General features: G+C 36.1%; 1 protein-coding gene across 1 annotated transcript; it reads left to right on the forward strand.

The window, feature by feature from the left end:
• The first annotated feature begins 1,830 nt into the window (after window positions 1–1,830).
• On the forward strand, window positions 1,831–11,587 carry hsd17b7 (hydroxysteroid (17-beta) dehydrogenase 7). The gene is made up of 9 exons (XM_059341539.1): window positions 1,831–1,960; window positions 3,091–3,297; window positions 4,248–4,340; window positions 4,510–4,624; window positions 7,083–7,277; window positions 8,602–8,715; window positions 8,804–8,860; window positions 8,950–9,048; window positions 10,678–11,587. The coding sequence occupies exons 1-9, from the start codon at window positions 1,926–1,928 to the stop codon at window positions 10,783–10,785; spliced, it is 1,023 nt and encodes a 340-aa protein (XP_059197522.1). The 5' UTR covers window positions 1,831–1,925; the 3' UTR covers window positions 10,786–11,587.
• Window positions 11,588–13,190: the final 1,603 nt, after the last annotated feature.

A 13,190-nucleotide genomic window follows, 5' to 3' on the forward strand; every position in this document is an offset into this window, starting at 1 on the left:
CAAAATCCAACTCAAAACCAAAGCTAAACTTTGACTGTGATACAGTGAGGCCTTGTGTTGAAACGTGAATGTCGTGAAGACAAGAATAATAGAAATTATAAGTTTATTTAATAGGGAAATTATTATCTATGTGTGATCGCTAGTAACTTCTTTTATGTTTTTTTCTTATGTTTGTACTTATTTCAAAGTTTTGATCAAGTAAAAAAGTGAGATATAATTATATTATGACTTAATATATAGCATTACTTTATAATATTAAGTCTAAAACACATAAATCTAATGACAAAAAATGACAAATCAAATGAATAGAGCTGTTAAACCATTTTTAAACAACATTATAGTTACTGCACTCTGTTTGTGCCTTACTATTAGAACCTTTTACAGCAAAACCAGAGTGCAGAAACTACATTTTTGGGGGTCAAAGGTCAAATAAATCATCATGATTTTTGAGCGTATAAATTACATCATTAATACATGCAGAAATAAGTCTCATATCACTTATCTACCTATAAAACATTTGGCTGGCCAGTTAAAAAAAACGTTAAAAATCTTAAAAGCAGTTTTTCTCAGTTTAACCCTTTATTTTGTTACTGCAGTTAGTCTCTGTAGGGCAGTATAAATGCTTATAGTTTGTCTCAGTTGACAAAGAAAGTGTATTTTTTTTAAAAATCAGGAAATGGTAAAGAATGAGTTGGATTTGAACTGTGCTTTAAAATGAGTTTGTGAAAGCTAACGGAGGGAATGACTCGTCCACAGGTTTGTTCTGTTGTTTATTAATCTGCTGGATTCTCTTCTTTTCTTTTCTGTTTATAACTTTTCTCTCTCAGCTTCGTCCTGCATACCACTGTTCCTCTTATCAGAGGACTTTGACTTGACACTTTTTTCTGCCCTTTTAGTCATCTTTCTTTGTCTTTCTTGTATTTTTTGCAATCTCGGCACAAACATCTGTACACTTCGGTTTAAATATGATATTCATTTGGGTATTTGTGAAGCATGCAGTCATTCCCATTGGGTAAAGAAATCTTTTATAATCTTTTCAGTGTTATAAATGAATTTGAGGGGGATTTATTGTGGATGTAATGCTGTAAAAAAAATGTAACACCACCCAGACAGATTTCACGATTGGTCTTATTATGACATATTTGTACTCAAATGTTTTTGAGAATGTTTTTATATAAACAAAGGTTGTACATTGACGGACGAAATACAAATAAAATTTAAACAGGGAACTCTATCTCTCTGGGAGCTCTTTGTTTATTCATGGGTCCTCAGTAACATGTATCATTTATTGTTTCAAAATGAATTTGTAGTGCAAACTAAACTGACAGCTGTCCTTTTTGCAAATTAAATTAAAATACTGTAGTAAAATAATGCATGTTTTGAGTAGGCTAATAATGTTTTAAGGGGATCATAACAATAGCTGTAAATATAGTTTGCATTGATTATCTGTAGATTAACCCTAGAAGTGGTCATAACATTTTTCTTTATATATACATATATATACGCACGCACACAAACAATACTTTTAATGAAGTAAATGCATTCGAGTACTTCCACTGATCATATACAACATTTCATAATATAGTAAACTATGCTAATGAACCCCCCAACATGCAAAACCAAGTCAACATTAAAAAAATAAAAGCATATACGCTTTTATTTTGAAACGATAACCAGTGTTGTATCAATTATCAAGATGTGATACCTTGTGGGCGGGGCTTAAGGGCGAGCTGACTGGTACTAGAGATCTGATTGGCTGATATCCGGTTCTGTGTCCAATCACAGCCCGGGGGGCGGGGCTTCGGGCATGAGCCGACATCAGTGGAAACACTCCCGCAGACACAACTTGTTGCTTCGAAACAACAATTTACAGTAAATGTAGTGTTTCCTGTTTGCAGTTTGCTTTCTTTTTGGACCAGAAAACGATGAATAAGGTGGTTTTGGTGACGGGAGCAAATAGGTAAAGGCTGTATTTATTCTTTTTATTAGAAACCTAAAGTCAGGCATCTGAAATGTAGTTTAATGGATTCATGGAATGACATCCTGTCTTCAAGATCGTTTAGTTTAATACTGGGCTTAAAGATTTCCACAGTCCCAGAGTAAAAACTGAAAGTCTTTAGTAAATCTAGGAGTTTTACTGGAGTCACGGCGCTCCGTCATCTAAGTTTAAGGTAGTAATCTGCTCTGTTTCATGTCAGTCTTGTCCTAGTCTTGGTTTGGATCATATCAATCCAGACCGGCCAGTAAAACCGCTTGGACAGGAAAAAGTAACATCACAATAATGCTAGTAAGCTCAGTCCTAAATAAAAATATAGTGATGTCATATATTTATGGCCACAAGCGGGAGGGGGGCGCTGTTTCTTAGTAAAGAGAACAGTAAGACCCAGTTAATGTATAAATAATTGTATATTCACTACAGGCCAGAAGCTTGGAAGCAACTTAAAACCAGTATGGATTCTTTGGATTTTGGATTTTGATGTGTTTACTGCATGATCAGACTTTATTTTTATTGAATTGAACCATTTTCCTCAATGTACCTTTAGGTATACATTGATGTTAGCAGACCATTGCTGAATAAATGTTAACAAAAGAAAAGAAGGGCTTAGTTAGAGAAGATTTGCAAGAGTCACAACTTCAGTGCAAACGTTTTAAAAAACAAATCACAGTTTGCATTATTTGCTTTAGCTCTTTGGCTTTTGAGAGTTTGGAGACAAAAATCACTTTATTCTATACGTCTCAATTAAAGCATCGCTAAAAAATAAACCAATTTGGAATAACAAGATCCTGTTAAAAACATTAAATTCTGCTCCTCAGAGACACTGTGAAGACATGATTGATTCTACTGAGAAGAACAGTCACGTGACAAATATTCACTGAAAATCTGTTTACACAGAGCAGAGAGGAGAGGACAGGAGAAGCTATAAAATGCATATAGTTTGATATGTATAGCATATGTAGGAAAATGTAAAAAAGAGCGAAGAAACACCCTGAAACAGCTTGGGGAGGCGACTCAGCTACTCTTCTATATGTTTGTCTAGTTGTTTTACAGTAATATATATAATATAAACAGTATATTGTTTCTCCCTACAGTGGCATTGGCCTGGCTCTATGTGAGCGTCTCCTCTCTCAGGACTCTGAGGGTCTGCAGCTCTGTCTGGCCTGCAGGAACCTGCAGCGGGCTCAGGCTGCTCGCTCCGCCCTGCTGACCTCTCACCCCACAGCGCAGGTCGCCCTGCTGCACCTGGACACCAGCAGCATGGCCTCCGTCCTCACCGCCGCTCAGGAGGTCAAACGTAGGTGAGTGCTGAGACCACAGACTGTTTATAAATAATGGACGTAGTCACCGTGACCTCACCCGTTGGTTTGTGGCCCGTTGGAAGCATCAGTTCATCGTTACACTCGTCGCCATCTTGTTTCCGATACAGGAAGCATGACCATATCTGGACTGTGGAGGAGGAGAGGGATCTGATCACTGACTACAGCCTCTCTACACCTCAACCTGACTGACTCATGTTAGCATTAACTGGGATGTTAGTTTTAGCTAGCAACAAACAAAAACTAAATGTTTGTTACTGACCTCAAAAAAAAACTCTGCAGCGACTCCTTGGAGTGTCTGTTAGTCCAACCAAACGCTGAACAAGACATTTACTGAACAAAACGTTCAAATAAACTGTCATTAAGTGAAAATACAGTGAAAGGGTCAAAGTTATGAGACCAAACCGCTAAACGACCTTTTTTTTATATCTATATAATGTTATATATAACTTTATTGACACGTTGCCGTGGATACGCATCCTCTCCTGATGACGGCTCTCCTTGTCAGTGACCTGTCAATCAAAGGTAGCCACGCCCAAAATCATACGATTCTTTATCTTCCGTTTTCTTCTAAATGGGGCCACTATTAGAACTATTCACATCAAATTGTCTTGAAGAAGATTTTTTACTAGCGATTGAGACCATAGTGTTGTCCTAAAAAACATTTCTGAAGTAATAAATCAAGTGAGAAGTTTTCTCATTTTGCATTGAAATTAATGGACAGAAATGTTTTTGCAGCCAAACTTAGCACCCCCTGCTGGAATTTATGGTAGAATGCAGCTTAAGGCACTTCCTGGTTTGCCTCCCTGCTCAGACCCGGAGGTTGCCGCCTGGGACAGACTCACAGCAGCACAACAGACATTATAGTCACACAGTGTTATGTTGTAGACACTGTTTTTTTTTAATGTGTGTGTTGTGTTTGTCTCCTGCAGGTATAACCGGTTGGATTACCTCTACCTGAACGCCGGCATCATGCCAAACCCACAGTTTGATGTAAAAGCCTTTTTTAAAGGCCTCTTCTCCAGGTACTTTGTTGATTTATCACTATACAACACCTGACTTCTGAAGCTACACCAAGTTAATGCATCTGCCACTTTCTTCACATTAAACTTTAACAGAGTTGTTTATGTTGATCATGTGTTTCCCCACGCTGTCTTTCTAAAGCTGAAGGTTTCTGTAACATCTTTATTCCAGTCGTATCGTCTCCATGTTTGCCACCGGTGAGGGGATTCTGACGCAGCAGGACGGAGTCACCTCTGACGGACTGCAGCAAGTCTTTGCAACCAACCTCTTTGGTCACTTCTTACTAGTGAGTAACTGCTTTTTGTACCATTTCTGACAATGTAATTAGCCGTGTTTCCTTTAGGTCAGGGGTGTCAAACTCGCGGCCCGCGGGCCAATTTCGGCCCTCGTGACGATATTTTGTGGCCCCCACCTTGATATGAAAGTTTAATGTGAGTTTTATATGAATGGCACTTTACCGTGTTGTGTGTGGAAGGTCCCTTTAATTACTTTTTTTGGTAATTTTGTGTCTTCTTTAAAATAATTTTGTGTCTTTTTTTTTTTTTGTAATTTTGGGTCTTTTTTGGTCATTTTGTGTCTTTAAAATAATTTTGTGTCTTTAAAATAATTGTGTCTTTTTTTGGTCATTTTGTGTCTTTTTTTTAAGAATTTTGTCTCTTTTATTAGTAATTTTGTGTCTTTTTCAAATAATTTTGTGTCTTTTTTAGTAATTTTGTGTATTTTTTGGTCATTTTGTGTATTTATTGGGTCATTTTGTGTCTTTTTTAAATCATTTTGTGTCTTTTTTGGTAATTCTGTGTCTGTCCGGCGGCCCCCAGGTAGTTTGAGACCCCTGCTTTAGGGGGAAGAGTGGCCGCTATTCTATTTTTAACCCTAACCCCACTTTAAATGGGGCCACGATTTGTTGTTGAGACCATAACATTTCTGAGATAATAAATCAAGTGAGAAGTTTTCTCAATTTGCATTGAAATTAATGGACAGAAATGTTTCTGAAGGCAAACTCAGCGCCCCCTGCTGGAGTCTTTGGTAGAATGCAGCTTAAGGCACTTCCTGGTTGCCTCCTGCTCAGACCAGGAGGTTGCCTCCTGATTTTTTCATAGTTTTTGTGTGATTTTTTTTTCTAAAATGGCGAATCTCCACAGGGACATTAGAAGTCTGTGTGCTGAGGGTGCTGCAGCACCTCATAGTGGTGACAAGCTGTAACTACAAGCCAAAACAATTCACTACTGTAAACATATCAACATAAATTTAGTTGTTGTTTGCACTCAGTTGAGTTTGAACAATTCTTAAAGATATATATTTACATTTAAAACTATATATTTATACATAATGGTTAATATTGATCTTTTCTGAGATACTAAGTAAACATCTTGAAATATTTCATCATTATTCTTAGATACTAATTCATTAGTTTCCATCTATTTGTTTTCTTTTATTGCCTTGCATAAATCTTCTGGTAGTTCAGTTTGATCCACTGATCCAAAACTATGTTTTTTATGTCACTTTTCTGCAGGGACAGTAGTTCCCATCAGCTGTACACCCTTGATGAAATAAATAGAGTTGATACTGGATCTGTCTGTCGCCTAGCAACAATCCTCATTAAAAATTAACAGTGCACATCGTTCCAGACATAAGGTCACTGCAGACGGTATTCTGCTTATTCTGCCTTTTGCAGATTAACTCGGATGTGAGTTAAGTTTCCATCACAGAGAAATCCTCTGATGATTAAAGAGTCTTAAAGGACTTCAGAGTTTAATGTTCAGCATCTACAGCATCTACAGCAGGGGCCTCACACTCTAATTACCTGGGGGCCACTGGAGGCAGTATCAAAATTACAGAAAAAAAAGACACAAAATGACAAAAAAAAAAGACACAAAATGACATAAAAAAACTAAATTAGTTAAAAAAGACACAAAATGACCAAAACATACACAGAATTACCAAAAAAAGACACAAAATGACCCAAAAAAGACACAAAATGACAGAAAAAAACTAAGTTACTTATAAAAAAAGAAACAAAATGACCAAGAAAAGACACAGAATTACAAAAAAAGACACAAAATTATTTTAAAAAAAGACAAAATGACACAAAAAACCCCACAAAATGACCAAGAAATACACAAAATTACTAAAAAAAAAACATACAAAATTATTAAAAGACACAAAATTACTAAAAAAAGACACAAAATTACAAAAAAAGACACAAAATTACCAAAAAAGACACAAAATTATTTAAAAAAAGACACAAAATTATTTGAAATAGACACAAAATTATTAAAAAAAGACACAAATTATTTAAAAAACCATACAAAAGTATTGAAAAAAGACACAATATTACCAAAAAAAGTAATTAAAGGGACCTTCCACACAACATGGTAAAGTGCCATTCATATTAAACTCACATTAAACGTCGTGGGCCGCAATTGGCCCACGAACGCGAGTTTGAGACCCCTGTTTTAGGGTGAACATCTTCCTGGTAATGTGCTATAAAAGACAATATTATGTACGTGAATACCACACACACACACACACACACACACAGACAAAGAGAGACACACATTTTTTCATGCCATTTCAATTATTTATTCTTGTTTGTGATATTTTCATACCTTTATTGTCCTTAACTTCTTTTTGTATTGTTGTTCTTAATTGTTTTATGCACTCTAATCTCATTGTATCATACAATAAAGTCTATTCTCTTCTATCATGAGGATAATGAGTGAGTCCTGTGTTGATTGACCCAGATCAGGGAGCTGGAACCGGTCCTGGTCCAGGCGGGTCAGACGTCCCGTCTCATCTGGACGTCCTCCAGCAACGCTCGCCGCTCAGCGTTCAGCCTGGAAGACGTTCAGCACCAGAGAGGCTCCGAACCCTACAGCTCCTCCAAACACGCCTCAGACCTGCTCAGCCTGGCGCTCAACACACACCACAACAGCCAGGTCAGCTCACACACACACTCAACACACACCACAACAGCCAGGTCAGCTCACACACACACTCAACACACACCACAACCACCAGGTCAGCTCACACACACACTCAACACACACCACAACCACCAGGTCAGCTCACACACACACTCAACACACACCACGACCACCAGGTGGGCTCACACACCTCACACACAATGAATCATCACTGACTGCTGGTATTATGCAGCTTTTGTTGTTTTTCCAGCCTCCACAGGGAACGAGGAATCCAAAAAGACACAAAATTACTTAAAAAAAGACAAAATAACCAAGAAAATACACAAAATGACAAAAAAAAAAAAAAAATTACCAAAAAAAGACAGAAAGTTACCCAAAAAGACACAAAATTACTAAAAAAAAAGACATAATTACCAAAAAAAGACACAAAATTGCTAAAAAAAAAAAAAAAAGACAAAATTACCAAAAAAATACACAAAATGACAAAAAAAGACACAAAATTACTAGTTGTATTCCTGATGATTGAAGTGAATGGGGGCCAAATGTAAAACTATATTGAAACATCTGTTTTTGTACAATTTTGTGAAAAATATATGCATTTGTGTGGGAGGAAGTAACCATGCAGCTGGATAAATGAGACTTGGGTTATACTCTATATCAGGGGTCTCAAACTCGCGGCCCGCGGGCCAATTGTGGCCCTCGTGACGATATTTTGTGGCCCCCACCTTGATATGAAAGTTTAATGTGAGTTTTATATGAATGGCACTTTACTGTGTTGTGTGGAAGGTCCCTTTAATTACTTCTTTTGGTCATTTTAAAATAATTTTGTGTCTTTTTTTGGTAATTCTGTGTCTTTTTTTTTGTAATTTTATGTCTTTTTAAAATAATTTTGTGTCTTTTTTTAAAATAATTTTGTGTCTGTTTTGTCTATTTTGTTTTCTGTTTATTTTTATTATTTATATGAATGGCACTTTATCGTGTTGTATGTGTAAGGTCCCTTTAATCACTATTTTTGGTAATTTTGTATGTTTTTTTAATAATTGTTTGTCTTTTTTTAAATAATTTTGTCTTTTTAAAATAATTTTGTGTCTTCTTTTGGTCATTTTGTTTCTTTTTTTGGTAATTTTGTATGTTTTTATAATAATTTGTGTCTTTTTTAATAATTGTGTGTCTTTTTTTATAATATTGTGTCTTTTTTGGGTCATTTTGTTTCTTTTTTGGGTCATTTTGTGTCTTTTCTTAATAATTTTGTGTCTTTTCTTAATAATTTTGTGTCTTTTTTTTGACACAGTGAATCATTAACGCCTGTTAGATGAACTGACTGCTGTCTCCGTAGGGTTTGTACTCGTCCGTCATCTGTCCTGGTTTCGTGATGACTAATCTGACCTTCGGGATCCTGCCCTCCTTCCCAGCGTTCCTCTGGACGCTGCTCATGCCCGTCTTCTGGCTCGTGAGTTCAATAAATCATAATAACCCAAATAACTGACATGACTCACTCGTATCTGAATGCATCTTTTTTTTTTTTCTCCGTCTTTCAGATAAGAATGTTCACCAATACATTCACCCTGACCCCTTATAATGGAGCTGAAGCCCTGGTAGGTAAATAAATAAATAAATAAATCATATTGGCATAGCCAGGTCAGTTTCACAGAGATGAATTAATAAATGCTGCTCTTTGTTTCAGTTCTGGTTATTTAAGCAGAAGCCTGAATCACTGGACCCTCGAGCCAAGTACCACAGCTTAACGTCTGGGCTCGGCAACAACTACACTCAGCCACGAAAGGTACGGAGAAGAATCAGAGCTGGTAGAATTCAGAACAACATCTCCAACTGAAATAACAGAAAAGGTTGTTTGTGAACTCACAGTGACCCATATGAGTGATTCGTGGAACGGAGCGCTCTAAAAACAGCTCGTCATGTATAATACACGTACAGTTCTCTGTTGGACCAAACAGAAAGACTGCAGTTTGGTTTAATTTGGGCTACAAAACCACTGACCCGCGTTTAGACCAGGGGTCTCAAACTCTAATGACCTGGGGGTCGCTGGAGGCAGTATCAAAACAACCAAAAAAAGACACAAAATGACAGAAAAAATACTAAATTACTTAGAAAAGACACAAAATGCCCCAAAAAAGACACGAAATTACCAAAAAAAGACACAAATGACCAAAAAAGAGACAAAATTACAAAAAAATGACACAAAATGACAGAAAAAAACTAAATTACTTAAAACAGAAACAAAATGACCAAAAAAAGACACAAAATTATTAAAAAAAGACACAAATTGAATTAAAAAAAAGACACAAAATGACGTAAAAAACGAAATCACTTAAAAATACACAAAATGACCAAAAGAAGACACAAAATGACCAAAAAAAGACAAAAAAAAATAAAAAAAAGACACAAAATGACGGAAAAAAAACTAAATGACTTAAAATAGACACAAAATTACCAAAAAGGACACAAAATTACTAGAAAAAGACACAAAATTACTAAAAAAGACACAAAATTACTGAAAAAGACACAAAATGACAGAAAAAAAAATTACTTAAAAAAGACACTTCCACTTACCACTTCTTCCGGTAATAAACGCTCCGGTAGCAGCTCAGTGATGTTTAAATCATTGTTTACTTTTGTTTTTCACATCGGACACGAACCCCCCCGGCCCTCGTGACGATATTTTGTGGCCCCCACCTTGATATGAAAGTTTAATGTGAGTTCTATATGAATGGCACTTTACCGTGTTGTGTGTGGAAGGTCCCTTTAATTACTTTTTTTGGTAATTTTGTGTCTTTTTTTTGGTAATTTTGTGTGTGTTTTTTTTTTTAAATAATTGTGTGTTATTTTAATAATTTTGTGTCTTTTTAAAAAAAAATGTGTGTCTTTTTTAAATATTTGTGTGTCTATTTTAAAATAATTTGTGCCTTTTAATAATTGTGTGTCTTTTTTAAATAATTTTGTGACTTTTTTTGGTCATTTTGTGTCTTTTTGTCATTTTGTGTCTTCTTTTAAGTAATTTTGTGTCTTTTTTTTGTTGTAATTTTGTGTCTTTTTTTGTTGTAATTTTGTGTCTTTTTTGGTCATTTTGATACTTCCTCCAGTGGCCTCCAGGTAATTTGAGTTTGAGACCCCTGCTGCTCTATATTATAAAAAAATCAATGTTTCTTATAAAGTTTTGCTTTTGTACATGCCGCCTCCATTTACTTCAGTTTTCTCAAGGATTTACTTCTTCAATGGGATTCTTTCTTTGTTCACCTTGGAGTCGAGCCAGAAAAACAACATTTTGTTTTCAAGAATCCGAGGTGACACAAGATGAGTCAAACTGTTAAACAAATCGTTATTTTAAGGCTGAAGTATTACTTTAAACAGTCACGTACAACATGCAGTGAGATCTGTGTCTTCTCTTTTGCAGATGGATATTGATCTGGGGACGTCAGAAGCTTTGTATGAGAAATTACTTCAACTAGAAAGTGAAGTAAGACAGAAACTGAAGCAAAAAAGAATCCCGGAGAGTTCTTAGTGTTCCTGCAGGACCGGGATCATCTTGATGCATATCACACAACTCTGGGACGGAGATTATTTTATTCCTGTCTGGGAGCAGCAGCAAACACTGTCTGTCAGAGCTCACAGAGATATAAATGTCCTCTGTCCTACCATACCCATTTTACCTCTCGTATGTTATATTTGCAGCCTGAGTTCACATTTGCAACATTTAAAATCCTTAATTGAGCAAAAAACTGTAAGTTAAAGGTGATATATAGGTCATATAGGTGAGGTTGTGCTGAAAAAAATAATAATTAAAAATTATATTTTAAATGGTATATACAGGCAGAATGAAAAGCATTTAAAAACAGGCAAAATATCTCAACACTTCAGAAATGTTCTTTGTTCTGCAAGGTGAAATAACTGTTTTTGTCAGTGCAGTGTGAAGAGAGCAGCTTCAGTTACACACTAAAAAAAAGAAAAGTTGGGTGAACTCAAAATTTCAAGGCAACAAACTTTGATAACATTTTAAGTTGGACAATTAAACTAAATATTTTAAGTTTTGTTTTTGTGTTTGCTCAACTCTGAATTCAGATTTTTGTCAACGCAACTGTAAGTTGTACTAACTTATAATTTTACACTTCTGCAATGTGCTGAATTGGCACGATTGTAATGCTATTAAATGTCAGCTAATGTTTCGACCACAATTTTGAGTTAGCATTGATACGCTAATGGCTACTCTTGTAGCTGTAACAAGCAGCGCCGCTAGCATCAGTTAGCCGCTAGCATCAGTTAGCCACTAGCATCAGTTAGCCGCTAGCATCAGTTAGCTGCCAGCTTTCGCTAATGACTGAATTTCACCGCTTTCCCGCATTTCACAACAAAGAAATAAGAGTTAGCAGAACTATTGTCCCTTGTTGTGAACCCCAACTTAAAGATATAAGTAACAACAACTCACCAACTTGTTTTTGAGCAGACAACTGGCTTCCTTTGTTGTGCTAACTTACATTATTGCCCTAAATATCAATAATTTATATTTCCAAGTTAAACCAACTTAAATCACTGTTTTAAGCCAAAAAATACAAGTTGGCTTTTTTGCAGTGCAGTATACAGACTAACCATCTCATACAACCACTTAAAAATGTAGAACTATCCCTTTAATGTATATATGCTTATAGTTTGTCTCAGTTGACAAAGGAAGTGTATTTTTCTTTTAAATCAAGAAATGGTGAAGAATGAGTTGGATTTGAACTGTGCTTCAAATGAGTTTGTGAAAGCTGACAGAGGGAATTACTTAACTCTATAGTTTTGGGCTATTTTGTCCATTGTTGAATCCTTTTCATCCTGCCTGTATATACACCACTTAAACATGTTTAAATGTCATGTTGTTGTTGTTTTTTTCCAGCGCAACCTCACCTATATGACCTAATAATAATAATAGATTTTTTGTTCTGACTTACTGGTTCAACATTTTGAACCAAAAAGAAACAAAGAAAAACCAAATAATGTGATCCTGTCATCCAACTCTGGTTTTTATTCTAGTGGGACTCTATTTTATTTGTTTCTTGTGTGTTTAGCGTAACAATTTTGGTCCTGCTGTGTCTTTTTTTGGTCTTTTTTAGTCCTTTAGTCCAACATAAAACATGAGATTGAATCTTTTTTTTTAACTTTCAAAACACTATCATGCTCAATAAAGAATTTTAAATGTTGCAAATGTGAACAAAGGTGTCAAATCTAACATATAAGAGGGTTCCATCCAGTTCTATCATTTTATACTAAATATATTTGAGCTTGTCTCCAGTTTTACTTGGTATATCATCATCAAACTGAAACTGGCCTCATGGAGTTTACAGCCAGAACTTTAGAGGTAAATTTACAGTAGGGCTCCACGCTGCTTTGTTTTCTAGTCTGGATGTGATGAAGAAGTCTGGATTTGGAGCTTTTGGACACTCCAGAGGGTTAAAAAATACTTACAGGTCATATAGGACCTGGATCATCTTGATGCTTATCACACAAGTCTGGGATGGAGATTATTTTTATTCCTGTCTGGGAGCAGCATGAACACACTGTCTGTCAGAGCTCACAGAAACAAGTCTGACACAGCAACATGCAGCCTGAATACACAGCACAAATAAACAAGTTGACTATGTGAGGCTGAAATAAAAATGTCTGTTATAGGACAAATAAGACTGTTGTGTGTTGTGGTGATTTGGAAAATAGTTTGCAATAAAACAGAGCATTGTTTGTCCTCCACCACCTCCCACTTCTCCTCCTCAGTCCATTCAGAGAGTCTTATTAAATGAGACACAGATACTGGATCAAAGGCTAGGTCGCCAACTTCTCCTCCTGCGCGCTAAATGAGGGACTGAGTCCGATCTGGTTATTAATCCCGCGGTCCTCCCTGCAGAAGGCGGTGCAGTCAGACAGCAGACTGTCTGTGTC

Source organism: Centropristis striata, chromosome 9, assembly GCF_030273125.1.
Source record: "Centropristis striata isolate RG_2023a ecotype Rhode Island chromosome 9, C.striata_1.0, whole genome shotgun sequence".
NCBI lineage: Eukaryota > Metazoa > Chordata > Actinopteri > Perciformes > Serranidae > Centropristis > Centropristis striata.

Bases quoted from the DNA above. Each gene is read 5' to 3' on its own strand.
- hsd17b7 (XM_059341539.1), top strand. From the start codon at position 1,926: ATGAATAAGGTGGTTTTGGTGACGGGAGCAAATAG. The intron at 4,625-7,082 runs GTGAGTAACTGC...TGATTGACCCAG, and splicing joins TCTTTGGTCACTTCTTACTA to ATCAGGGAGCTGGAACCGGT. The intron at 8,716-8,803 runs GTGAGTTCAATA...TCCGTCTTTCAG, and splicing joins TCATGCCCGTCTTCTGGCTC to ATAAGAATGTTCACCAATAC.